This window comes from Erythranthe guttata, chromosome 14, assembly GCF_056151865.1.
Source record: "Erythranthe guttata isolate IM_541 chromosome 14, IM_541, whole genome shotgun sequence".
In the NCBI taxonomy this organism is placed as follows: Eukaryota; Viridiplantae; Streptophyta; class Magnoliopsida; order Lamiales; family Phrymaceae; genus Erythranthe; species Erythranthe guttata.
The window spans coordinates 15230554-15257149 of record NC_142546.1 but is presented as its reverse complement, the minus strand read 5'-3'; the positions used below and the strand labels follow the sequence as shown (position 1 = coordinate 15257149).

General features: G+C 33.1%; 5 protein-coding genes across 5 annotated transcripts; 4 read left to right on the top strand and 1 right to left on the bottom strand.

The window, feature by feature from the left end:
* Positions 1-2351: 2351 nt before the first annotated feature.
* On the top strand, positions 2352-2982 carry LOC105952371 (uncharacterized). Its single transcript, XM_012975914.2, has one exon. The coding sequence runs from the start codon at positions 2514-2516 to the stop codon at positions 2769-2771; it is 258 nt and encodes an 85-aa protein (XP_012831368.1). The 5' UTR covers positions 2352-2513; the 3' UTR covers positions 2772-2982.
* Positions 2983-6132: 3150 nt separating this feature from the next.
* LOC105952336 (uncharacterized) lies at positions 6133-7023 on the top strand. Its single transcript, XM_012975880.2, has one exon. The coding sequence runs from the start codon at positions 6381-6383 to the stop codon at positions 6915-6917; it is 537 nt and encodes a 178-aa protein (XP_012831334.1). The 5' UTR covers positions 6133-6380; the 3' UTR covers positions 6918-7023.
* A 2539-nt stretch (positions 7024-9562) lies between these two features.
* Positions 9563-16815, top strand: ATCS (Citrate synthase family protein). The gene is made up of 20 exons (XM_088813939.1): positions 9563-9685; positions 9907-9982; positions 10144-10206; positions 11007-11048; positions 11230-11295; positions 11399-11464; positions 11564-11677; positions 11919-11982; positions 12342-12424; positions 13448-13497; positions 13571-13648; positions 13825-13953; positions 14067-14109; positions 14278-14364; positions 15009-15110; positions 15344-15451; positions 15540-15590; positions 15931-16004; positions 16248-16299; positions 16396-16815. Exons 2-20 carry the CDS (start codon positions 9932-9934, stop codon positions 16486-16488), a joined length of 1416 nt encoding a protein of 471 aa, XP_088670065.1. The 5' UTR covers positions 9563-9685; positions 9907-9931; the 3' UTR covers positions 16489-16815.
* Positions 16816-17318: 503 nt separating this feature from the next.
* On the top strand, positions 17319-18658 carry LOC105952372 (uncharacterized). The gene is made up of 2 exons (XM_012975915.2): positions 17319-17628; positions 18274-18658. Exons 1-2 carry the CDS (start codon positions 17492-17494, stop codon positions 18512-18514), a joined length of 378 nt encoding a protein of 125 aa, XP_012831369.2. The 5' UTR covers positions 17319-17491; the 3' UTR covers positions 18515-18658.
* Positions 18659-18938: 280 nt separating this feature from the next.
* LOC105973856 (ecotropic viral integration site protein) lies at positions 18939-20603 on the bottom strand. The gene is made up of 3 exons (XM_012998906.2): positions 20442-20603; positions 19429-19536; positions 18939-19330 (listed from the first exon to the last, which is right to left on the bottom strand). Exons 1-3 carry the CDS (start codon positions 20523-20525, stop codon positions 19109-19111), a joined length of 414 nt encoding a protein of 137 aa, XP_012854360.1. The 5' UTR covers positions 20526-20603; the 3' UTR covers positions 18939-19108.
* Between the last annotated feature and the right edge of the window lie 5993 nt (positions 20604-26596).

The window sequence follows — 26596 nt, the reverse complement described above, 5'->3', positions numbered from 1 at the left end:
TCTCCTAAATATTATTTTTTATTTTTATCAAATTTTTATCTCCTAAATATTATTATAAATAATATTTTTTTAATTTTATCAATTTTATATCTCCTAACTATAATTTTAAATATAATTTTCAACTTTTAGCAGATTTTTATCTCCTAAATATTATTTTCGAATTTTATCAAAGTTATATCTCCTAAATAATATTTTAAATATTTTTTTCGAGTTTTATCACGTTTTTATTAGTTTTTTATCTCCTAAATATTAATTTTGTTTTTTATCAGATTATTGTCTCCTAAACATTATTTTCGATTTTTATCAAATTTTTATCTCCTAAATATTATTTTAAATAATAATTTTGATTTTAATCATATTTTATCTCCTAAATATTATTCTAATTATTATTTTCGTATTTTATCAACTTTTATCTCATTAACATTATTTGAAATATTATTTTCGATTTTTATCAGATTTTTATCTCCTAAATATTATTTTTTGATTTTTTTATCAAATTTATATCTCCTAAATATTATTTTAAATATTATTATCGATTTTCATCAAATTCTCCTAGATATTATTTATAATAATCTGATTTTCGATTTTTACAGAAAAGGGTAAATAAATCTGATTTTCATCCCTAGCGAATTTTGTGACATCGTTTTACATAATGTCTGCAACATTTGAATTTTATTTCTTCCCTACCTAAGGCTTCTTCTTTTGGTAACCCGACTTTAGATTTTGTTTTTTATCTTCTTCATCCTATTGACTGTGTGGCAATTAGTTTACATCTTTTTCCATCATGGCTTATAGGTAATTTCATTTTGTTAAATTATGTGTTTCATTAATTTATACCAAAGTTTTCAAATTTTATGTATAACAATTATTTCATTTTATATGTTATTGGACATGTTATTGAAATGGATGATTTGAGAGAATTAACCAAAAATGGGCGGAGCCACAAGCTATTGGAAGTCGACCTTCAAGACTTATTGTTTGTATGCGATATTTAATTTATTGTTTATATTTATTTTTGTTTCTTAATTTTCCAATTGTTAATTCCAGTGGCAAAACAGCCTGAAAATGAGGCAGTGGAGAAGGGCTTAGTTCCGATGCAAGATGTATAGATGGCCTTTTATGTTGTCGATAGTTTAGTTTTGATTATGTTAACTAAGTTATTAAATCTAATTACTTTTAAGCTCAACATGAAAGACATAGTTGATGATTTTTTTCCTGGTTCAAATTTTCAATCTACTGGTATTAGCTGATTCAATTCATTTGGAAAATTATTCAATAGTAAAGTTATTTCCTTTTTTTGTGTGTAGTATACTTAATGATGTTCCAGTATAATAGAATTTTGATCATACGATACATCAAACTTTTGTTTATATTCTTACAACATCAAAACAATGCAATTTGTTGTCTCGTGCATCGCACGGGTACAATTACTAGTTTTTTTTAAAATAAAGCTCAATTCAAGCCACAACATGTTTGTTCTATACTACATATGATGAATTTCATCGAATTATATTCTACTTTATACGTACCTGCATAGTTTCATTGTATATTTTACTTAGATTTACATTACATGGGCGTGATTATGCGTAAATTAAAAGTAACAAAATGTTCGATTTATTAATTTGGCTAACTTTTGGATCTAATTGAAGACCTTAATTAGTATATATGTGGTGTATATAGGACTTCAATATTTCAAAATTTTGGATTTGAATTTTATATAATAATTAATAACTGATATATATTTCGGAGATGTGTAGTAGTTAAATTAACTGTCGCTTTGGATAATTTTATTATTATATTATTTAAGTTTCCAATTTTGCTCTTGTGAGAAGCAAAATTCTCCTCATAAGGGCATGCATTTTAGTCACAATACTAATTTTTCTAAAATTCATGCATATTAATTAATTTTTTTAATACGTGCACATGCACTAATTATTATTCAAACTTAAAACTTATTTTAAAACGGAGCGTAATATATTTGCAGTAAAAATAAATAAAACCCTTATTTTCGTCAAATGTGTTAATTACATATTTTTTGAATAACGAAATTTAAATTGAATATAATAATAATAATAATAATAATAATAATAATAATAATAATAATAATAATAATAATAATAATAATAATAATAATAATAATAATAATAATAATAATAATACGGTTAAAAAACACGTGCTTTTAGAAGCACGATTCTTGAATATTATCCACCACCATGCAGCCTCTACGATAAGCCAAGTCAAAGATGCCGTCCTGGAAACTCCACTTCTCCTTCCCCTCTCTCTCTCTCTTCTTTCTCTCTCATCACATATACACACACCTATATATATATATATATACACCACATAAATGATCACAAAATTCATCAACAAACTAAAGATCCATACATACACACAACTTTACATCCTCCCCTCAATTTATTGACTCTTCTCATCTCAAAAAAAAAAAAAAAAAAAAAAAAAAAAAATTTCTCCAGTTAATTAATTTACAGAAGAAATTACAGTAAACCGCCGCCATGGAAATGATCGAAAGCAGCTTAGAAATCAGTACGTTGATGAAGATCGCGCTCTTCATCCTCGTACAAGGACTGGTTTATCTGATCCTCTCACAATCGTCAAACGTTTTCTCCAAGACTCAGAGATCCCACAGCTTCAAGACCGCCCGTACTCTCAGCATCCGCCGCTGGGCCGCCGCTCTCTCTGATATTCCGGCCGGCGGCGAGTCCTCTCCCTCTCCCAGGGGCTTCCTCCGCTCCTTCAGCAGGAGAGATTAGGGTTCATGTATCGGCTATCGCCGCCGCCGCGATCATTTATTATTCGTCGTGATTTTTTAGGTTTTCTCTGGCTTTTGATTTTTTTTTTTTTTCTGTATTTAAAAATAAATAAATTATATGTGGCAGTTGCTTGCATGATGTATAATTTCATAAATTATTCTTTTATTCTTTGTATTTGGTTTATTATAAATAAGTGGACCTTTTTAATTTACTCTTTTATATGTCATTTATATTTTATATTGAATTAATAATATGAATAGAATTATAATTAATAATATTATTATTTTAGGAGTTTAATGTACTATTAATAATTCTTTTACCAATTTTACATTTACTCATTACCCTACTATCAACTCGGTTGGAGCAAGTGAACTTGTGTCAATTGACTCAAGTTCAAATCCATTTGTCAAAGATCGTTAGGTTAAAGATGTCACAGCTAGTGTCGTTTACGTCTCTCGTATGTTTTGTATGCTACTAACAAAAGTGTAGATTTGCTCAGTACACTTATATGATTGACTGAATGTTTCTTTAATTAATTTTTTTGTTAAAATAAATGTTGCACTAATTATAAGTTTCTTAGGGTGCATAACCTTTAACTAAAAGCAATAAAAATGACAACGAAGGACTATAAATTTGAGGCAGATGCCGATGTTTAATTTCTTGATAATCCAATGCTGGAATTATTTTTAGGGTAAATTATGGTCAGCCCCTGAGACAATGTCTAATTATGAAAAAATCCCTCACGTTTGAGTAATTACAATCACACTCTTTTAACTATGAAACTTTTTACACGCCCAATTTTGTGGTGTCAAATTTAGTGGAATATTCTAGATTATGTCGAATATTCTCCAGTTTGTACCCGTTTTACCCCATCGAGCTCCACATTTTGAAACAAGATGATAGTAAGATGTGTCTCTTGGCTTCTAAACATCAGATTGTGGTGCATCATAAACTGCAATTTTATACAAAACGATTACAAACTAGAGATCATTTCACGAGATCTAGAATGTTATGTTGAATTTGACACCATAAGGTTAGACGTGTAAAATATTTATAATTGAAGGGGGTGGTTGCAATTACCCAAACAAAAGGGATTTTTTTTATAATTTAATCTTCTCTCATGGAGTTGACCATAATTTACCCTATTTTTTATTTTTAATATTCTTGTTTTGGGAATAATTTTTCATTTTCTATTTATAGGGAATTGATTTGTGATTTGATGTAGTTTTAAAAACTTCTTTAAAAGTGTTGTAAAACATTAAGCTAAAATTTCACTTCAATTTAGACTCCAAAAGCCCATTTTATAATGGACTCAAATATTATTGGGTCTAAAAGTTCACTACAAAGCCCTCCTAAACAATACGCACTTGATCAACATAATGGACCAATGGTGTTATCAAAATCATTGGGATTAAAATTTGGGTAAATTACAATCCCCTGAAAATAATATTTATTTACAAAAAAACCCTCCACCCCCTTCAATTTGTAAATTTCTTACATTAACAGCCTTTTGTAAAAAAATTACGAATTGTAGGGGATTGAATGTAATTTCTTAAAAATGATGGATTTTTTCGTAGTTGATTGAACTTTTCTGCATTAATTGCCTCCAAATCCAAAACCCTAGGAAAAATTATACTCCCCGTTTCTTTTTAAGTGTCTTTTTGGTCACATTTTATTATTTCCATATTAACTGTCACTTTAAAATTTTAATGAAGGACAATTTATTTTTCTCCAGTTCTACTCCAACATTAATGAATAATGATAGATTAATCATTAAAGCATTAATAAAGAGAAGTTGGAAAACACAAAGGGGTAGTTTTGTCAAATAAAAACTTTTTATATTTCTTAATTGGGATGTATTACTATAGTAAAGTTCCGAAGATTATGGGGGCATTTACGGTGTCCCACTTTCCATTTTTTGGTTTAATGTTTATTGCTATAATTAGATTAGAACATTATTGTTGTAACATACTTGTAAAAATTGGAATGGAATTTCGAAATTTCCGATTTTTTTGGAACGAAAATTTGAATATTTTTTACTTCCACAATCTTTTTTTTCTTCTGGAAACTTTCCGAAAAAATCATTTCCGATCTTTTCTTAGGATGCAATTAATTTGTTGTTTTCGACTTTGGTGGTATAGTTGCATGAAATAATTTGGCTAGTTTCTCACCAATTATTTCTCTTAAAAAAATATTTCTCACAAAATTTAAAAAATAGTTACAATATATATTTATAAAATAAGATGTTATTCGATATGTTTCGTCATAGAACAAACATTTCTTGAACCGTTATCGTACAAACAAAACATGTCCCCAAAACACTAGTTTCGACTTTCGATAGATCCAACCCCGGATCGGAACTACGTGAAAGCAAGGAGGAATTGAATAATGTATTTATCAATTTGATGAATTGAATTTGCAATAAATCACTATCCCACATCAACATCAGAAAACTCTATGCTGCTGCTGCAGAATGTCATCAACATGAACAAGAAACGTGTAACCAACAACACTTTATACAAAAATTATATTAAATTTAATCTCAAATGAACTAAATTGTTTAATTTAGAATAAAGTCAACGGTGCAGCAAATTCAATGAAAATTCCGAATCCTGGTTGGAAGCCAGCTTATATATCTCACAACTCACAAGTTGCCTGTATTTTCAAATGGTTTGACTTCAAATAAAAAATATTATTTTTATATATAAAATAAAATAAAGGGTAATCATGCGGGTAGGAAGCTATAAGAAAAGTCAACTCATATAAATTGATCTTCTAATTAATTCATATCATTCAAATAACATCAGCAAAAACTGTTGTCCAGGTTCAAAACTAAAGTAATTAATCTGAAAATTATGCATGCTTGTATGACTTTTTTTTTCTTCTAATGGGCAACATAAAGTTAAATTACGAAAAAACCCTTTTGTTTGAATAGTTACAACCACCTATCAACTATAAATCTTCTTACACGTCCAATTTTACGGTGTTAAATTTCAACATAATCTTTTAGATTCCGTGGAATGTTCTCTAACTCGTACTCGTTTTGTGTAAAAATGTACACATTTCACCATCATCTTGTTTCAAAATGTGGAGGTGGAATGGGGTAAAACGAATACAAACTGGAGAATATTCCACATAATCTAGAACATTCCACTAAATTTGACACCGTAAAGATGAACGTGTAAGAAGATTCATAGCTAATGAGGTAATTGCAATTATTCAAAGATAAGGGTTTTTTTTGTAATTTACCGCTCTTTTTTATTACACAAGTAAACCATAAGGTACACATCATTCTTATGAAATTTTATTTATTTATTTATTTATAATCCATGTTACATAAGTCTTGATCATGGATAATTAAGCAGAAAACATATAGTAGGGTTGTTACACAAGAATATACTATTTAATCCCATCTTATCATCTCTCCCAAAAGGCATACTTTTTGCCATATATTCCATATTTGGACTTCCTGAATTCTTACACCATATATATAAATGTTCTAACACAAATACACAACCACCAACTCTCTCTCTCTCTCTCTCTCTCTCTCTCTCTCTCTCTCTCAATTAGTTTCTTGAAAAGAAAAAAAAGAAGAAATTAAAGAGAAGTATGAAGGGACAGTCATGCAGTATTGGAACAACATTATCTGCGCAGAAATTGGCCATTCAAAACGGCTCTCACGTAATATCGAAGCAGAAGCCGATCATACGAATAATCCACATAGTCGCACCGGAAATCATTAAAACCGACGTCGGAAGCTTCCGCGACCTCGTGCAGAAGCTAACAGGTAAACCCTTGGAAAAAAGATCACCATCATCAATGAAAATGGTCGTCAAGGGCAAAAATGTCATTTCATCCAAATCTGGAGCGGCAGACAAACATCCGCCGCCCAAACCGCAGAATATTCCTCAGAGTCGAATATTGATGAAAAGAGAGTACATCTCATGTGAAGAACAAGAACAAGGGGTATCTTCATCAGATCATAATAACAATAACAACAACAATAATAATCCGAATTCGTTTTTGAATTTTCTCGGAGAAGGAATATTCATGCATGATGTGAACCACGAATTTCCTCTACTTACGTTCAGAGCGTCTTCGACATCAAATATCAATGCCTTCGGAAATCACTTGCCTCTTTGCTAGTCGTCTTACGTTCGTAAGATCGGAGCAAAATTTAATTGTGAATTGTGTGCTAGAAATTAAGGGTTGCTTTAATTAACTTTTTAGCTATCTATAAATATTTCATTAATTTTTTTTGTAATAATTATTTTTCTTGATTTTCTTTTTTGGTTTCTTGAAAAGGCTTAGTTGTTTTTATATGCTTGGCTTTGTTTTCTCCTTTAGAGAAATGATTGAGAGAGTGAGAGATGTATATTTATTTATGTATGTTTGGTTTAATTTCAAGTAATGGATGGAAATTAGATGATTTTCATTACTTGCTCAATAGATGTATGGTTTGTATATGGATATATTTACAATTTTTTTTTTTTTATTTTTTTTTTTGTAAATTCCCAGTAATAATTGTGCCGAATTACAAACAACCCACTTAGGTTATACCAAATTACAAGATAATCCTCTAGTTTGTAAACTTAGTTATATTTACCCCTCAAGTTAATGTTTACGAAAGGAACATCAATTTGGGGTTATGGAGACGAAACATATCTCCAAGCGTATGAATTGTCAAGGGCACCCGAGATCTTGACAATTCCAGAATAAGCATATGGGAGGTTATCGCCAGGATCGTCGGAATTTGTCTAGATATTTGTCGTCGAGCAATTGTATAAAAAATTCCAATTTTACTCATCACTTGTTGTGCCACCCTCGACTTTCGTTGGCTAGCCGGGAATTTGGTGGAAACGGACTACGATGCTCATCATGTTCATCTCAACCTCCCTTGCTATCTCGTTCGCTGCAAGTTCATGGAACAGAAGCGCGAACCTCTCCAAGATCCACGGGCAACCATCTAACGCGTGTTTCTTGTCAGGGACATTTTGTAATTTTTGAAAAGTTTGAAACGTGTTTGGATTATAAATTTTCAAATATTTTGGTGCTTCCCTAATTAATTACATAATTTAATGATTAATTGCAATCTAATAGTTGATAATAATATTTGTAAATGGGAATACAAAAAAAATATATATAATTTTTTTAGATATGTTTATACAACATATTTATAAAAATACCCCTGTACTTTTAATATTTATATATTTCCCTAAAGTTTCTGTATCCCTATTGTTTGGATATGCCGTTTCTCCATTTTTCCATGACCCCGTTTCCGTGTCCTTGCTTAATAGTTGACTATAGTTTTGAAACTCAGTTAATACTATAAACCAACTCGGACAATCATATATTCGATTCGACTTGATTTGTTTGGGACAATGTTTTATTCATGGTTATCATATCGAAATATGTTGGCGTATCGTTTTCCTCCACATGAGGTCCCCTATCATTATCGTATCGTATCGTAAGATATTTGATTAACTATTAAAAATAGTATAAAATATGTATCACATAATCATAATACAATAAAAATGTAAAAAGTAATATTTTAAAGTCAAACTATTCATTTAAAATAAATCTAAATTCAAGTTTCAACATTAAATTATTGATTTGAAATCATAGGGGATGTTTGGTTATGTTTCCAATGGAAATTTCTAGTTTTCAAAATTTCTGATGGAAAAAGTGGATTATTGGTTTTTGTGTAGAAAATGAGAATATGTATGGATGAAGTGGTATTTTTAGTTTTATGTAGGTGTAGAAATTGGAATATGTTTGGTTGTGGTGAATTTTCTTTACGAAAGTACGTGCAAAAGTAGAATATAATGATTGAGGATTATTATTATTATTATTATTATTATTATTATTATTATTATTATTATTATTATTATTATTATTATTATGATTATTAGAAGAAAGAGAAATTGGGAGGAAATAGTATTAATGAGGAGAGAGAAATGAGTTGGTGAAATAAAATATATAGGTTAGTTAGTAGGTTTTAGTATGTTTGAAAATTGAAAAAAGTATGAATAGTGTATTTTCAATAGAAATTTGATAAAAAAAAAAAGGGATTTTATGGATAAAATTATCAAACAAACATGATCTCGGTTTTATGAATAGTATAAAACTGGAAATGAGTTTTGGAAATAAAAACAAACATCCCCTATGTTTTTAGAAATCCTAGGAGTTCTATTACATTTACTAATATAAATTGCTTTTATTTGAAGTTTTTTTTGTGGTTTTTCCTTAGTTAAAAAAAAAAAACAAATACGACTTGTGTAAATAAAATGTGCTCAAAATTGCACAAATCACCCCAAATATGCTGAAAATCGCACAAATTACCCTACAATGTTGAAAATCGCACAAATCACCGCTACATGTGTTGAGAATTATACAAATTATCCATAAATATGCTAAAATCGCACAAATCACCCGTAAATGTGCTGAAAGTCGCACACATCATCCTCAAAACAAATATTGTAATGATCATATCGAATCGTATTGTATATCGTATCTCATCACAGTATCGAGCGATATTTACGTCTCGCTATATACCACAATATTGACTGCACTGGTTTTATTTAGTAATTTTCCCAAAATGTAATTGACCTATTCTATTTTCTTTTTTCTCAAGAAATCTCAAAATTGGATTTGGCTACCTATAATGTGAAAAAGCTGAAATTCGAACGTGTCACAATTATTATAAATAAAAAAATAAATAAATAAAGTGCGCTCACCAGAAAGCCGAAAAATCATTAAAAAAAACAATTAAAAAAAATAAAATAAAACAGCTCTTGAATTTTATTTCCCCGACTTTCCAAACTCGCGAGACGCCAGCCACCATCGATCTAAAAGAAAGCCTCCTTCGGTACGATTCTTCATTCGCGAATAACACGATCTCTCTCCACTCTCTGTAAGCATTTTCCAGTTTGTTGCAATTCAATTTTTTTTTTATGTAATTCGAGCTATTCGTGGTTGAATTTCCGCTCCTCTTTCGTTTATGATTTTCGGTTTATTGATTTTGATTTTTTTTATATATTATGTTGTTGATCTGCTGAAAATCGTAGTAGAAATGCGCTACTACGTGTTTATGTTACATGATTTGATTGTTTGGAATTAATTTTGTGTTGCAGTGAAAAAAAATTTGGTTTCCGTGAGCAATGGTGTTCCATAAGAGCGTTTCTCTATTATCCAAGCTGCGTTCCGGCGCTGTGAGTATTTTTTTTAATATATCTTTCTGGAAAATCGGCTGCTATGTATTTGTTTCAATTGTGTTAATTTGGATCAAATGATAAGATGACGAAAAATTGGTTTCGTTTGATTTCGTTTTGTTTCTCTATTTTCTTAAACCCTGGATTCTGTTTTGTAATAGGTTCAACAGCCAGGTCTTCGCAATTCAGTCCGCTGGCTTCAAGTCCAGACCTCCTCCGACGTTGTAAGCCTTCTATGCATCGTCTGATTTTTTTAGCTCGGATAGATTGGAAAGATATGGTAGTCATCAGAATTTTGTTAATTTCAATATAAAGCTTTAATGGCTCCTTTCCTGATTCATCGAAGAAAAGAATAGGAAAAACAAGTTAAAAATGATCATGAAAGTGTATTTTCTGATATATATATTGTTGTCAAACATGATACTAAGCTTCACTAGATTATAGTAACAGAAGTGAACAATACTTGGGAAAATTGTATTTCCCTGTCTAATAACGACAACAAAAGAAGAGATAGGGTAGGGATACGGGGAACAGAAGAAAATTTTCCAATTTATACATGAATTATTACCGTTTTTTCGATTTTTATTTGCCTTTCTCATGTTAAGAATACTAAGTATCAAGTATTTTTTCTTCTCTAAATCTTAAATGACTGTAAGGACGTTCAGTTTCATAGCATACAGAATGTCAGGTTCTTAGCTTTAGAAACTAATATAAGGTAATAACTAACTTTTAAGTTATAAAGAATGGAGTTGTGATTTGTGTAGATAGCAATTTTTGAATTTATACCTAAAATTTGGAAAAAACTGACCTAATTTGAGGCTGAAGAGAATGGTTAGTATGGATGTGGGACCCTGAAATTTTTTTTGCCTACAGAATGCAGAATACTGATTCTGTTCTTTTTCAAATTAATGATTCTTGATCAATACTTATGATGGCTGCTTGTCTTGGTATCCGATTTTTTCTTGTTCTTAAAGCAACTAATTTGATTTTTTCTGATGTGATTGTACTATCAACTCATCTGTAGGACCTTCATTCTCAGCTAAAGGAATTGATTCCAGAACAGCAGGTACATTTACTATGCTAAACTAATAGATTTGGTTACCTACCTGTATAGTGTAAGAAGTACGCTTAACCAGTTGGTTCTGAGAAAGATAAATTATCTAAGTATTTATATGTATGCTTGTTTACACATAGGAAGTTTTTTTTGTTCATTGGTGTTAACTGCAGTCTATATTTATTTATCGCAGGAGCGCCTAAAGAAACTTAAATCAGAACATGGAAAGGTTCAGCTGGGTAACATCACCGTTGATATGGTACGATTTTCTTTTGTTTTTATGCTCCTGGGGAGATTTTTCTTTGATTTTGGATAAATTGACAACTCCGGTACTGATTGATTTGTTGGAACATTTTTAACAGGTACTTGGTGGGATGAGAGGCATGACAGGATTATTGTGGGAAACCTCACTGCTTGATGCAGAAGAGGTACACACCCTTTGGCATAAAGTATCCATGCGGATTACGGTTACATACTCCATGACAGACTTTAAATACTTCTCTCTGTGATTGAACTTGTCTTCTTAGGGTATTCGCTTCCGGGGTTTATCTATTCCGGAGTGTCAAAAGTTGTTACCAGCAGCAAAGCCTGCTGGAGAACCATTGCCCGAGGGTCTCCTTTGGCTTCTTCTAACAGGAAAGGTAGTTTGTTTTGCTGTCCCGATGCATCTACGCATCTCTTTATTTCAGTTAATATTTTGCTTTAACTCTTATGTTATGTTAGAACATGCTGAAATGTTTTGTATGCACCTCCATAGAATCAGCACCGCTTTGTAGTTGACTAATCTTTGAGCCTCCCCCAAGTTTTTTTTTTCGAGATCCTCTAATCTCTTTGATGATTTAAAGGCTGATATACTTTTCTTTCTTCCCTCACTTCATTTAGGTGCCAACCAAAGAGCAAGTGAATGCATTATCAAAGGAATTAAGAGATCGTGCTGTTGTCCCAGGTTCTTCATCTCTCAAACTCTTTCAACTGCTTAGACTATGACTCTGTAAAGATAATTCAGTATTAGGTTCCTTATTTGTGCAGTATGCCATCTGCGTCAGTTGAATAGTATTCTAATAACTGTTTATGCTATTTTGAGTTTCTTGATGTATATCAGTTCGTATACAACGGAATAGGCTCCTTTTTCTTCTGCAGTGTGTTATTTTCACTTCTCATGCATTAATTTTAAACTTGAAATTTCAGTATCTTATGCAGTCCTTCATGCTACAGGGTCAAGCAGAAGTTGCTAGCCTTTAATAGCTCTATGGAAATGTTTCATTGGTGAATTTTACTCTTATTTATTTGTTATTTTTATTGCAGATCATGTATATAAAACCATTGATGCATTGCCTGTTACTGCTCATCCGATGACTCAGTTTGCCACTGGCGTCATGGCTCTTCAGGTTATAACTTGGTCTTGATGCATATAGTCATCTTAAGATATGTCTCGATGCATGTATTCATTCTAGATGCTCTTCAATTGGCCATGTTGAATGCACATATTTTGAACAATCTGATCTCGGTGGATCACATTATCCTGAATGCTTGTTAACTGATCATGTTTATATGCATCTGTCCATGCTCTCAGAGGTGTATGTGTAAAATTTGTATCCTTATTCCTAATCCACTATTTAGAATAATAATTAATAAGCGGATTCGTCTTGTCCTCACCACTTGCTGAACTTACTCGGTGGAAAAAATAGTATAATTGAAATCATGAGTTGCCTTGTCGATATGCTGGAATGCGTAGATTTATACAGTATGTAACTTTAGGCTCGCTTTGCACGATAAATCTTAGAAATAGACAATGGCTGATGTTTGGCCGAACCCTAATGTTGAGCTCAGTTCTTCAGCAGTGGATAAAATGTTTTTCAAGTTTGCCAATTATTTGCGTGAGTACATACTGAATGTTTCTTCTTTGATCCTGGATGAAATAGTCCTTTTTTATTTCAATAAAATGGTTTATGGATTGTTGTGGTTCTCAAGTGGAAAGCTTTTCTCCTGTCCTTAGATAATAACAAATGCTTTTAATGTAAAAACCGAGACAGCTTGGCTCCTTGCTCTTTAACTTTATTATGAGATTAAACATATTTTTTGAGCATATATTGTTTGTAACTGATTTCCTTGGGTAGATAGTAAGTTACCTGGTAGCCATGATTCATACCTTATAGATTCTATATTTGTTTTTTATCGAATAATTGCCCATGGATCACCTGTCAAATTAGCAATCTCTCAATTGCCTTATTTCAGTATTCTTAATTTGAGTGCGTGCTTGATCCAGCTGTTTTTCTTTCGTGAAGAAGTTGGTTCAATTGTGTATAACTGTCCTTTTTTTTTTTTTCTAATTTCTCATTTCTTCTAAGTAACGAAATGTGGAGAGTGTCCCATTATTGTCTGCTGAAACCACTCTGTTGTGTCTTCTTTAGGTTCAAAGTGAATTCCAGAAGGCTTATGAAAAAGGGATCCACAAATCTAAGTGAGTTCTAATAAGAAGTTCAGGAATATAATTTCCTTATGCAGATGCTTATGATTATGGTCTTTCTTTTCAGGTACTGGGAACCAACATATGAGGACTCCCTCAATTTGATTGCACAGCTTCCGATTGTAGCTTCTTATGTCTATCGCAGGTTGGTTACTAGATTTTTTATTCATGTTACTTGAGGAGGACTAGTCATGTTGATTGTTTGCATGTCAAATATCATTTCATTTTTTGAACTGTAAACACTAATGGACCAATGGTTACTTTATTGTATATTTTTATGTATTTATTATTTTCAAACAACATTTCTTTGAAATTGTGAAGGATATACAAGAACGGACAAGTTATACCAATGGATGACTCCCTAGATTATGGTGCAAACTTTGCTCACATGTTAGGGTTTAATGATCCTGGTATGCTGGAACTTATGAGGCTCTATGTTACCATCCACAGGTTAGTAACTATGCACCACGAACGAACAACTATGCAGTTAAGATATTGCATTTTGTTCCAATTAAAATCCTGAATCAGCTGACCTATTCAAATTTTTTTACTATTTGTTACAGTGATCACGAAGGCGGGAACGTTAGTGCCCATACTGGTCATCTAGTAAGTGATGTTACATTTTTAAGGCCCTTCGTATAAAGCCTAGAGTAGCTATTGTATGCTGCTGCTTGCATCTATTCCAATCTGCTTACATGGCTCTTTAAAGTTAATCTTTTCTGACATTCTGGACAATTCAAATTCTCCTGTATAATTAAATTCTTGAATTCCCAGGTTGCCAGTGCGCTGTCAGATCCCTATCTCTCGTTTGCTGCTGCGTTAAATGGTTTAGCCGGTCCACTTCACGGCTTGGCCAATCAGGTGCTAATTTTGAATTCTTGGGGTTTATATCCTTTGATAATGAACTTTGGTTTAGACGTTTAGCCTGCACATGTGTCCGTTAGTTGTCATTCTTGATGCTGATGCAACCACCCCTTGTAGAGTAAACTGTTTTACCAAATTATCTAGTAAATATCTTTTCCGTCAAAACTGTTTTGAATTTGCCTGTGCTATTGCCATATTCAACTTGTTCTCAGTTCTTACTATATGATCATTTTATTTTTGCTCATAGAAGCATATAAAAGTGATATTCTACTTGATACTCAAGTAAAAGAAGTTTTCTTAATAGCATACATGTAGTTGTTTAGCTGTCTTTTAGGAATTTGTACTGTTGTTTTTTTTAACAGTGAATTGTACTATTTGTGATGTGTGTTTGATGCTTCTCTATGACTACATAGAATAAGGATGACCATTTTGTGCTATCGATCTGCAAGAGTCATAAATTTCTATTTAGGGCTATTTCATTGTTTTCAACCCAATTGATGCAGATTTCTGTTGCTGTTTTTTTTTTTTTTTTTTTTTTTTTTTTTTTTTTTTTTAAATTAGAAGTGCTATACCATCAAAGATTTTCATTGCAAATGATATCCTTTCCTTACACCTTGGATTCATTTTTGGTTTTATTACAGGAAGTCTTACTGTGGATCAAATCTGTGGTAGCAGATTGTGGGGAAAATGTCAGCAAAGAACATCTGAAAGAATATGTGTGGAAAACATTGAACAGTGGCAAGGTAGTATTATGCTATTTTCGAACTCGCAAACTCCCTGCATGTGTGTCTTGATTTTGCTGCATGGTTAACAATCGATATTTAAATGATAAACTCTATAGATTCTTGACCTCTCTAAATTCTAGTCCGTAGGCATTGCTGGTTAATTGAGTAGCTCAATGAATTTGATTAAAAATTAGATTGGGCATATCAATATAAACATTGAAACTGAATTTGTGTTCACTTTGATACCGCAGGTTGTTCCTGGGTATGGACACGGTGTACTGCGAAATACAGATCCAAGATACACGTGCCAGCGAGAATTTGCACTGAAGCACTTACCTAACGACCCACTATTTAAAATGGTTGCTCCATCAGCCTTCATAACTGATATAGTTATTCATTAATACGTGTTTTTTATTTTTTTCCCCTTTCTGGTTATTTTCGATGCAGGTTTCCAATCTTTATGAAGTAGTGCCTCCTATTCTGTTGGAACTGGGCAAGGTAACTGATGATTATTTTTTTTATTATTTGAGAAGTCTTTCTTAGTATGTTTGCGGAACGGTATCAATTCAAATTCAACTTGATTAGAGACGAAGAAAGGGGATATAAATTGAATAAACTAGGTCTTAGAACTGATACCTTATGATCTTACATGTGATATATTTGACAGGGGACTGCATATACCTTTGAATGAGTTTGAATATTTGCATGTACTTTTAGCAATTCATTAGAAAGTTAGCGAAACTTCTGTTTTGTTTTCTAGTTTCACGCTGGAGATAATTGATGAATTAGTTTTCTATTTTTTTTCACTGATTATGTTGCATTTGGATTATTTTTGTAGGTTAAAAACCCGTGGCCCAATGTAGATGCCCACAGCGGAGTGTTGCTCAATTATTATGGCTTAACTGAAGCAAGGTATAACGTTTGTACTATTTCTAAGAAAATAAATTACAAAAATTACGAAACTGAATTTTCCAATTCACTAACACCTCCTTGAGGTATTTCAATTTGCAAAATTGAAATAAATAACGAGGGGTATAATGTTTGTAACAAATGTAGTTGGTTTTTTTTTCTGTAATTTATCATATTTATAATAGTAGAATAGTAATACCGAAAGGGTAAAAAGGAGAAAAATCTAAAGTGTCAATTTTGTGACAGATTCTACACTGTTCTCTTTGGTGTGTCGAGGTCCATCGGCATTTGCTCTCAGGTTCTCTTCCTTGTCCTTTTCTTCTTATTACCATTTCTTGTATCCATTTGTATAATTTAACCTGAGCTTTTCTCATCTCGCTTTTTGTTGGTTTAGCTTATTTGGGATCGAGCTCTTGGTTTGGCACTCGAGAGGCCAAAGAGTGTTACAATGGAATGGCTCGAAAATTACGTCAAGAAATCAGCTTGAACTTGAAATTCCACAAATATATATAGGTCGGTGTAAGAATTTCGTTAATAATACTCACCCGAGAAAAAAAGATTTTTTTTTTCGGGGAAACTGGGGTACATAAATTTGAGTTTTCTACCTTGGCGAGTTTGATTTGAATAATTATTTTCACCTTTATCCCCAAATTTTGCGTGCAGCAAATTGTGCTTAACTATATCGTTGGACCTATTGCACAGGTCCACACCCCTGAATGTTTTCGTTTCGAAGTATTTTAATTAGATTTGCTGTATTTTCTCTTTTGCAACTGATTCTGTACTGTGTTTAAGCCGATATATTTTGTTTCGATCTCAGTTTGGTGGATTTTGAATTTGGAAAATAAGATATTCATTCAATTTGTTAAAACAACTTATTAGACGTAAAAGCTCATCATCTGTTTAAAATACGCTTAGTCAACAAACTGGCCTTGCTGGCTTGCTGCACCCACAAAATTAAGATCAAAATTGGAATCTCCGATCGAAACCAGAATCTCTAACTTCAAGAACGTAAGTGGTACTGCTCAATCGCAAGATTGAATAAGCTCGCCACCGAATTTTCACAGATTTCTGTTGTTTACAATTATTAATATATCAGTTGGTATATAAATTCTGGTATTAGTTCGAAATTCAGGTGATGCGATAATTACGATAAGTTGGGAGCTCTTCGTTTTTTTAATTTTAGAAAAAACAAAACACGAATTTAAATATTCTAGAAGTGCATGAATAATCTAAATAGCTAAACATATCATAGCCTAATTTACAAACATCCTTGAAATTTCCATGTTGTTAAATGTCACAACACCCCAAAAACAGCCACACAATTTTTATCATTTTGATTTAAATAAAATAGTATTATGGTGGTGAAATTACAAATATGCCCATAAACTCAATACCTCGAGTGTGTGTGGGGTTTGGGTTGGTTCATGGTTGAATTGAATACACACCTGAATCTATTATACTTTCACTTCTAGTGTTAAACAGCAAACAGTATGGCCTCTCTGCCTACTCGTGCACCCGCGTTTCACTCAATCGGAACCCTCCGCCGTCCCTCCGCCGCCGTTCATGCCCCCTCCCTCATCTCTCTTACCTCCGGCCTCCATTGTTGTCGGGCCCATCTTAATTTCAGGTAAATTGATTTCTGCAAGAAGATTAATTTCTGTAAGAAGATTAGGTGGAAATTAGCAGCACCAAAGATAGATAAATCAAGATCGCAGATTTATTGATGACCGATTAATGCTCTTTGTGCTCATTCCAAATATTGTAAGAAAATTCACTTATCATGTTTAGAATTTTTTTTAAAGGAAAAAAAGCACCTTGTTTGTTTGCGGCTCGTTCCGAAAAGGCTACGAATCGAGAGAAGAATGTCGAATGAATCTTTCGTATATGCCTTCACCAAATTGTTAAGTTGCGAAAAGAAAAAAAAACAAAATTTTCTTTATATATTCTTGAGATAGTATACGAACATTTCCGACTCTCTTTTATTCGTGTCGATGTTGGATCTGGAATCGATCTAGTGTCGACTTCAAATTGTTCGAAAACGGCTCTGAAAATGTAAAATTTGGTTCCGGTTCGTACACTTTGAGTCTCATTTGATCGGCTTGAATCTTGATTAGCCTAGTGAATTCTTGCATTACTAATGGAACGACAAATCTAACTGTCTATTTGTCAACACTAACTATTACGATTATTTTCCAAAACACGCTATCGAACAGTTAACAAAACCACTTGCAAATTGAAGCAAATGCTTTATGTTTCTACCTTTTTTTTTCAGGTTTCAAAATGAAGGAAGAGTGCAAGTAAAGAACAGGTGGGCCCCGGTATTTGCATCAAACACGAACCCTTCTGAGGAATCGAACGACTCGAAAACTAGTGATGAAGATGCTGCTGCTCCGGGACCTCCTTTACTCACCATTTTGGCTGGTTTGGTAGTTTTCTTGATCATATGTTGGTTCGTTGGATCTATAGCCATGTGGCTTATCGGTTTAATCGTTAATCCACCTCCCTTGAAATGAGGCGTACATTACGAGGGAAGCAAAAATTTGAATCCCTTTTTATGTTATTCAGCATCGATGATGTTACTTGATAAAAAACTTTCGTGGTTTAAATGCTGCTTGGTTGGTATTTTAGGGTGATCATTTTGAGATTGACACTATAAATCTTGCATCTTGAGATTGAGTTATTATTGAATTTATGTAGACTCCCTATTAGGGGTCGAGATCAGATGAAATGGATCGTAATTACCACTTTCGGAAGAAAAAAAAATCAATTTTTTTCGGAAGTTAAAAACTAATTCCAGTTCTTTTCCGAAAACTTTTCTGTAAAAATTGAAAGCCAAAATCTCGGAAAAATTTGTTCCAAATCAGAAATTTTTGAATCGAAATCGGTGGAATCCGCAATATCCATTTTTTTGTTCACCTATAATATAAAATACACAAGTTCGAAAAACTCGTAATTTTTAAACATATTTTCGGAGATTAAAATTAGATCTGTATTCGGAATCTAATATGTATTCCATCAACGAGACAAATGACTTCAAGAATTCGATTTCAAAGACATGCAGTATTTGCATATGCAACAAATAATTCAATAAAAAGTTATAAATATTGCTATTCGGGACCTTTTCCCGAGCCTGCAAGACTTTCATCTCCAACGACAGAGGTAAAATTACGCCTCTCGTCGGAAGTTGCAGTGACAACTGGAATCCACACATCGGCCGTATTGCTTAAAAGGGTCCTCACTTGTGGGTCCTCTGCCATCGTTGACGATATTAACTCGTCCACGTCATCGAGTTTTGCTGACAATTTGTCCAATTCTTTTGCTATCTCCATCTAATTATAGAAAACAATATTGTTTAGTTAAAGAAAGATTCATTTTTTGCTTTTAAATACGAGTATATGGGATGTAATTGAACTTCTTGAAATATTACCTCGTTCATATGCTGAGCGGATTTGGAGGGAAGTTTCCGGACCTCCATTCCGAGGGTTTCAATCTTGGCACGCAACTCCACTTCTTCTTGATTGGTTAGTGATTCCACCTGTAAAACAATATACTTATAAGAGATGGGGAACGACTTTTTTCGGAGTGATCTTAAAGCTCTAAATTCTGTTGCTGATTAGAAACAAATGACGGCAATGTTATATCGACAACCCTGCTCAAAATCACCCAATAAACGACTTAAATATGGTCATCAAAACGCGTTGTTTACCGTTTCCACCAAGTTCTGTACGGCTGTAAACATCAGTTGGTATTCAACTACTGATTCAAACTAACTTTTTCATTGTTTCCTCCGATTTTCAAAAAGAGAAAACTATCATTATTTACTCAATGCTGCAAAAATTACAAGCGTTATCTCAACTTCATGACTCAAATATAACAGATCAAATCCTTATGTTACGAAATCCAAGAAAATTTGAAAGAATCATCACAAAATTCCTCGACGAATCTAATTAATTAACCTGTAGGGAATTAATCCAATCTAATCTAATCTGATATTAAATCGGTTATAGGTAAGCAAACGAGCCCGAAATAAATTGCAACACTGACTCCATGAACACCAATACTATCCACATTACCACCAAAATTCAAAATTCAAAAATTCAAAAATTCAAACACACACACACACACACACACACACACACACACACACACACACACACACACACACACACACAACAAACACGTTTAATCGTAATATTCAAAATTTACCAGCTCATCATCCCTAATTACATTGCACAAAGCCACAAACTATTCCGATTTAAACAGATCGCAAATCTCAAAATCGAAATCAAGCGTACAATCAATTACATATGATATTATAGAACTTATGATCCTTAATCATCAGTCAATTTCGGAAATTAAAAGCGAAAAAGATATGAATATAGAAATATATATAACGATATGTAAATACAACAAAGTGGTAAACATATTAGAGTGGCGGACCTGTTGGAGGAGATTGGAGAGGAGCCCAAAAAGCTGCGCATCGGCGGCTGCCGACGGCGTTGGTGATTTTCCTCCGTCTGCCATTCTTTTTTTCCGATGGGGGTACCAAACGCGGTCTTGGTAGATTTTCCTTACCTATTTTATTATATATATATAATTTTTTTTAATTTCATCGTCTTTCATTAAAATTTAGGATAAATTATGGTCAAACCCCTAAAGTAAGGTCAAATTATGAAAACTCCCATCATATTTTAGGTAATTACAATCACCCTTCAACTACAAATTTTCTTACACGTCCACCCTTCCGGTGTCAAATTTAGTGGAATCTTCTAGTTTATGTGTAATATTCTTCAATTTGTGCACATTTTACCCCATTGGAGCTCCACATTTTAAAAATGAGATGATCATATATACGACGTGTCTCTTAGCTTGTAAATAACAGATTGTGGTGCATCAGAAACTTTATTTTGCATAAAACGAGTACAACTAGAGAATATATTTCACAAAATCTAGAAGATTTTGTTTAATTTGACGTCAAAATGGTGGCTATGTAAGAAAATTCATAATTGATGAGTGATTGTAATTATTCAAACATGAAGATTTTTTTTCGTAATTTGACCGTAATTTACTCTAAATTTTATATTGTAACTTATCAAAAACAAATTCGTATTAAATACTTGTATTTTTTGCTGGCCAACACACGATTTTTCATGTGGCTTAGAAGTCTATTGACTCTCACAAACAGTCAATATATAACTGGATTTTAATTAACAATTCGTTTAATATCATTAAATTATATTTATATCTCATTAAAAAAGAGTGCTAGTATTTTTTTTTTTTTTTTTTTAATTTGATTCGAGCTAAGATCAAGAATCAAGATTGTAATAGACTTTGTAATTATGTGCCTGAAAATTTACTTTGCATAAAAAACACTAAATCATGCACAATAAATGTTACAAATTTAATTTTTGCACTAGTTGTGATAATCAATGTAAGACGAGTCATGTGCTGTGCTGTAATTTGTTGTAAGGTTGTACAATATCAAAGTCAAACGTTGACTTAGACTTTTTAGAGAGAGAGAGAGAGAGAGAGAGAGAGAGAGAGAGAGAGAGAGATGCACTGGATTATTATGTTTGATATGGCTAACATTTTGAAGCTAAATATATGGTAATGATACAATCATACAAATATCTTGATGTGAAATAACTTCATTAAAACGACTGATTTACAGCCAATTGAAGTACCAATAATTGAAAAAGTTCTTCCAAGAATGAAAAACACACACACATCAAAGTGAAAATATCACAAACGAAGCTCGAATTAAACGGAAAAAAATAGCTATTTCATTAGTAGGGCACATAATTTGGGAAAGGGTTATGTGCCATGGGAGGAGGATATATTTGATGTTGAGCCTGAAAATTATGTGCATGATTAGGGTTAGGGTTAGGGTTAGGGTTGGACAAATTAGGGTCGAGAGGAACACTAGTGGCACGTGCCGCGTTCGGCGCACATGTCATGTGAGCGCAATGAATGTGCACATCGAAATCGCACTCCGGGCAACAATAGCAGAATCCGCTCCCACCGTGGTTGCAAGAATTGCAGAAAAATGCGGCCGATGTATGAGTTGGATACGACACCAAAGTCAAAGGATGTTGGGGGTGAGACGGGTGATTGAACGACCGCGAGGCTCTAAAACACTGCTCGTGCAAAAAGTAGTTGCACCTCCAGCACGCGTAAACGTTGCCCGATCCTGGAGATTTGCACCCCGAACAATGGATTTCTGATCCCGGAGCGGCCTGGTGGAACACCAGGCCGTGACTGTGGCTAAAATGTTTGTACTCCATTTTTGATAAATTGATTTTTTTTTTTTTGGTTCAATATAATGTATGATGAATATGAGGGGTTGGAGAAAGTAGTGTATATATAGAAGTTGTGGGATTTGGTCAACGAGGCTAAGCAAGTTGAAGTTTGAATAATGTGCGTGTGTGTGTGTATGTGGGGTGCCAACTAGGTGAGATTATTGGCTAAAGTGGGAGAGTTGAATTTGTCAAATCTCTATTCTGAATTATGATCATGACGTGCAATTGGTGTGAGTTGACTTGCATTTATTAAGTCTCTCTTGATTTCAATATTTAATTTTGTGTAGAATAATTTGTTTTTTCTTTTTTTGGTTGATGAATGTTGACTTTTTATTATGCGACTTGTGATCGGGAGTAAGATCAGGGAATTAGACGGTACATCTGATTATTTACATCTAGTGAATTTGAACCGTATATCTATAAATAATCACACACTTTCATGTATATGTATGTTTAGTGAGTAGTGATGGTGTAGGATCCATACTCTCAAGACCCTCCTTCCAAGCCCAACTCCCTTGACCACCGGAAAATCCATCGAACACCGATTCTTCGTCGGAGAAGATGAATTCGACGAGCGGAAAATATAAATATAAAGAGAGAGAGCGCTTGGAAGATAGTATAAAAGTATTTTTATTGATGTTAAATCGTGTCCTTAATCAGACTCATCACAAGACTTTATATAGGAAGATCACTCTAATCGCTTCCTAATTTAAATCGTCTTAATTAGGTCGAGATTTACATTTGATTGCTCCATTATTAATACTAATTTACATACTTTATCTTTATTTTATTTTTTACTTATCTACAATGTTATCAGAATCGGACCGGCTATAGAACCGGACGACAATTTGGGTCATGAATTTTTATGGTCGAACCGGTTCAACCGGGTTTTTGATTTTTCCTAATATGTCATTATTTTATTAATTTTAATATTTTAAAAATATTATTTTCTTTATATTTTTAATCTCCCACTTATTATTTTCACTTTTATCTATTTCACCTCACTTTTTACTATATTTTACTACTTATACTCTATATTTTTCCATTATTTGTACTTCAAATCTGAACACCACCCATGATCATATCCGACAATCTTTCGACCACTCATGACTAAATCCGGCCACCCACTACTAAGTTTGTAAAGGTTCGCTCAAATCTAGCCGCAAATAACCAACTCAGCGGTGATTCGAGACGTTTTGGCCGAAAACCGGGTTCCTTGAGTGACTCGTCGGTTCTCGGGTTTTACACGGTCGAACCGGATTTTGGTAATTTGACCCAGGTTTTCGATTTTTTCGGTTTCAGATGTCAGACCGGACCGTTTTTTTGCCGGGTCACGGTCGAACCGGTCCGACCGGCCGGTTCGGTCCGGTTCTAACAACATTGCTTATCTATTTAGGAAAAGTATCTACGAGTCTTCTACTTCTAACGGCTCACGTTCAGCTTGCCACCTGCCCCGTTAAATTGTCCATTGCATGTTCGGATGGGTTGGCGAGCTCGTTAACCGCAAGCTTCTAAAGAGACCTCGTCTTTGACGTGTATTGGGTTGGTTGGCAAAATAAATTTCTTTCGGCCCATATATTTTATCCTTATACTATTTAATAAGCCCAATATGAGGAGTTTAGCCCAAACTTGCCAAACTGATCCCCATCAAATAGTTATTTAATTAAATTTACGGCTCAAATCCATAAAATCTAAATAACGAGATGTAACATCTAACTCCCCAATGCTATGCATTTATAAAAATAGTTAAATCTAATAACTTGAATAAATAGTCAACGCACCCTTGGGTATCATAGAGTCATGTGCATAATTGATTAGTCAAAATGTTAGCAAAACAAAATAAAAACAATAATAATAAATAATAATTATAATAAAATAAATAAAAATAACCGACAGTTGCATACTGAAATTAAGAATTTCGTTGTTAAGAAATTGTTAAGTATACTTTAGTAACTTTACACCTTTTACACCTTTTACACCTTTAGGTATCATAAGTATACATTATACAATATACTTTATTTAACATTTATCTCCTTTAAAATCAAATATCATCGGCAACACTTGCCCTCTTGGATACTATTTAATTTGTATTTGTAATTTTAATACTTTTAAAATTTCCTCTTCTATTGGAATGAATAATAAAAATAATAGTTACATTATATTGTTAAAAAAATAATTATTGAAAAAATGCAACATTTTAAAACATTGGTAACATATTTAATAACATAAAATTCAAATTTTTTATACCTCAGGGATGCAAAGTGTACTTAACCCTTTAGAGTTTATGTACAATTTTCTATTAAATCTTAGGGTTAATATGCTATGAGCCCCTCAAACGAAACCGAATTTGAACTAAATGACAAGTTCAAATTCATTTTTTTAATTAAATCCTTAATTTCAAATAATATATGGGCCACATCCCTAAATTTTTTTTTTATCCCTATCTTGCCCTTATACCCTAAATTATATAACCTACATATATTCACGTTCTCTCTCTTCCTCCATCTCTCACACGATCTGTGCATTTTTTTTCAATCCCGTTTTTTGTTTTTCTCGCCCTCTCTCTCACCTCTCCATCTCCATACATATTTCTTGCTAATTAATTCGGTAGTAGCCAAGCCAGGGGTTGTGGTGGAAAGGGCGACGGCGGGGGCTGTGGTGGAGGAGGAGTCGGCAGCGACGATTGTGGTCGAGGCGGTGGGCTGTGGTGGTCGAGATGGCGGCGAAGGGTTGTGGTGGTCGAGACGGCGGCGGGGCTGTGGTGGTCAAGGCGCGGGCTGTGGTGGTCGAGATGGCGGCGAGGGGTTGTGGTGGTCGAGGCAGCGGCGGGGCTGTGCTGTTGAGGCGGCAGCGGGTGGCTGTGGTGGTTAAGGTGACGGCTGTAGTGGTCGAGATGGCTGCGAGGGGTTATGGTGGTTGTGGCGGAGGGATGCGGTTATTGTGGAGATTTGATCTTGATCTTCAAGAGATCTTGTTTGATTTGGGTTCAAAATCGTAAATCTGATTTTCCCAAAGTTGGTAGGTGATTACGGTTGCGACGGATGCAGACGTTGGCGGCTAGGGTTTGACGGCCGCTGCGTTGACGGCTAGGGTTGGCGAGGATTGTGTGTTTGTTGGCTGTAAGGGTTCGGTAGTACACCATAGTAGACTATAGTGCACCGTAGTACACCATAATCTACTATAATATTACAACAAATAAAATATTAAAAAAGATAGTACACCATAGTATACCATAGTATTTTTAAAATTTGCTGAATTATATATATATATATATATATATATATATATATATATATATATATATATATATATATATATATATATATATATATAGATTGAATTAACAAAAATGAAAAACGAGTTTTGTTTTGTAGTTTTTAATAATATTGTAGAATTTTTTTGAATAATAGTGTAAAAACGATAGTACACCATAGTACACCATAGTATACCATAGTATTTTTAAAATTTGCTGAATTATTTAACAAAAAAGAAGAAAAAAAATGCTGAATTATTTAACAAAAAAGAAGAAGAAAAAAAAAACGTAAGTTTCAAAAAAATGTTATAAATAAGGAAAAAAAATGTTTATATTATAATAACGTAAAAAATGTAGAGTGAAAATTGAATAAATAAAGATGAGTGAAAGGGCATTTTTGGAATAAATTTAATAAAGGATGTGAAGCAAATGTTTAGTTGAGGTTGTTATATCTTAAGACCCCTAAATTTTAATATATTTGAACTCATATTAATAAATTTGAAGAGCCAATTGTAAGGTGACACGTGCACATGTACTCAAATTACCCCAAAAAACTCTTGCAAAAGCCCAAAAATTCATAATGAACTTAAATTCTCACCTCCAAAAAATGAAATAGGAAGAGCCAAAGCCCATATATAAAGAATCTTTGAGAAAATATGAGGTGACAAGAGAATAAATATTAGAAATAATAAGGGTGAAATTGCAATATATGAAATTAATTTATTACTAAAATTCAACCGACATATAATTTGTTAACGAAATGAGGGAAACAAAATTGAGGCATTTTGCAGATCATGAAAACGACGTCGTATAAGGAACTGGTTTGCAAATAATAACTCATTTACTTTGCCCTAATACACCACAGATTCTGGAAATGCGCCAAAATTGACTCATGGTAGATGCCAGTGGTGTACCCATTCTCTCTCTCTCTCTCTCTCTCTCTCTCAAGAATTATCCAGATTCCGAGGCTGTATGTATTCCTCTCTCTAGATAATGTATCTCGATAATTAGGAACGCCATAAATCAAATCAGCCAACGGAAGG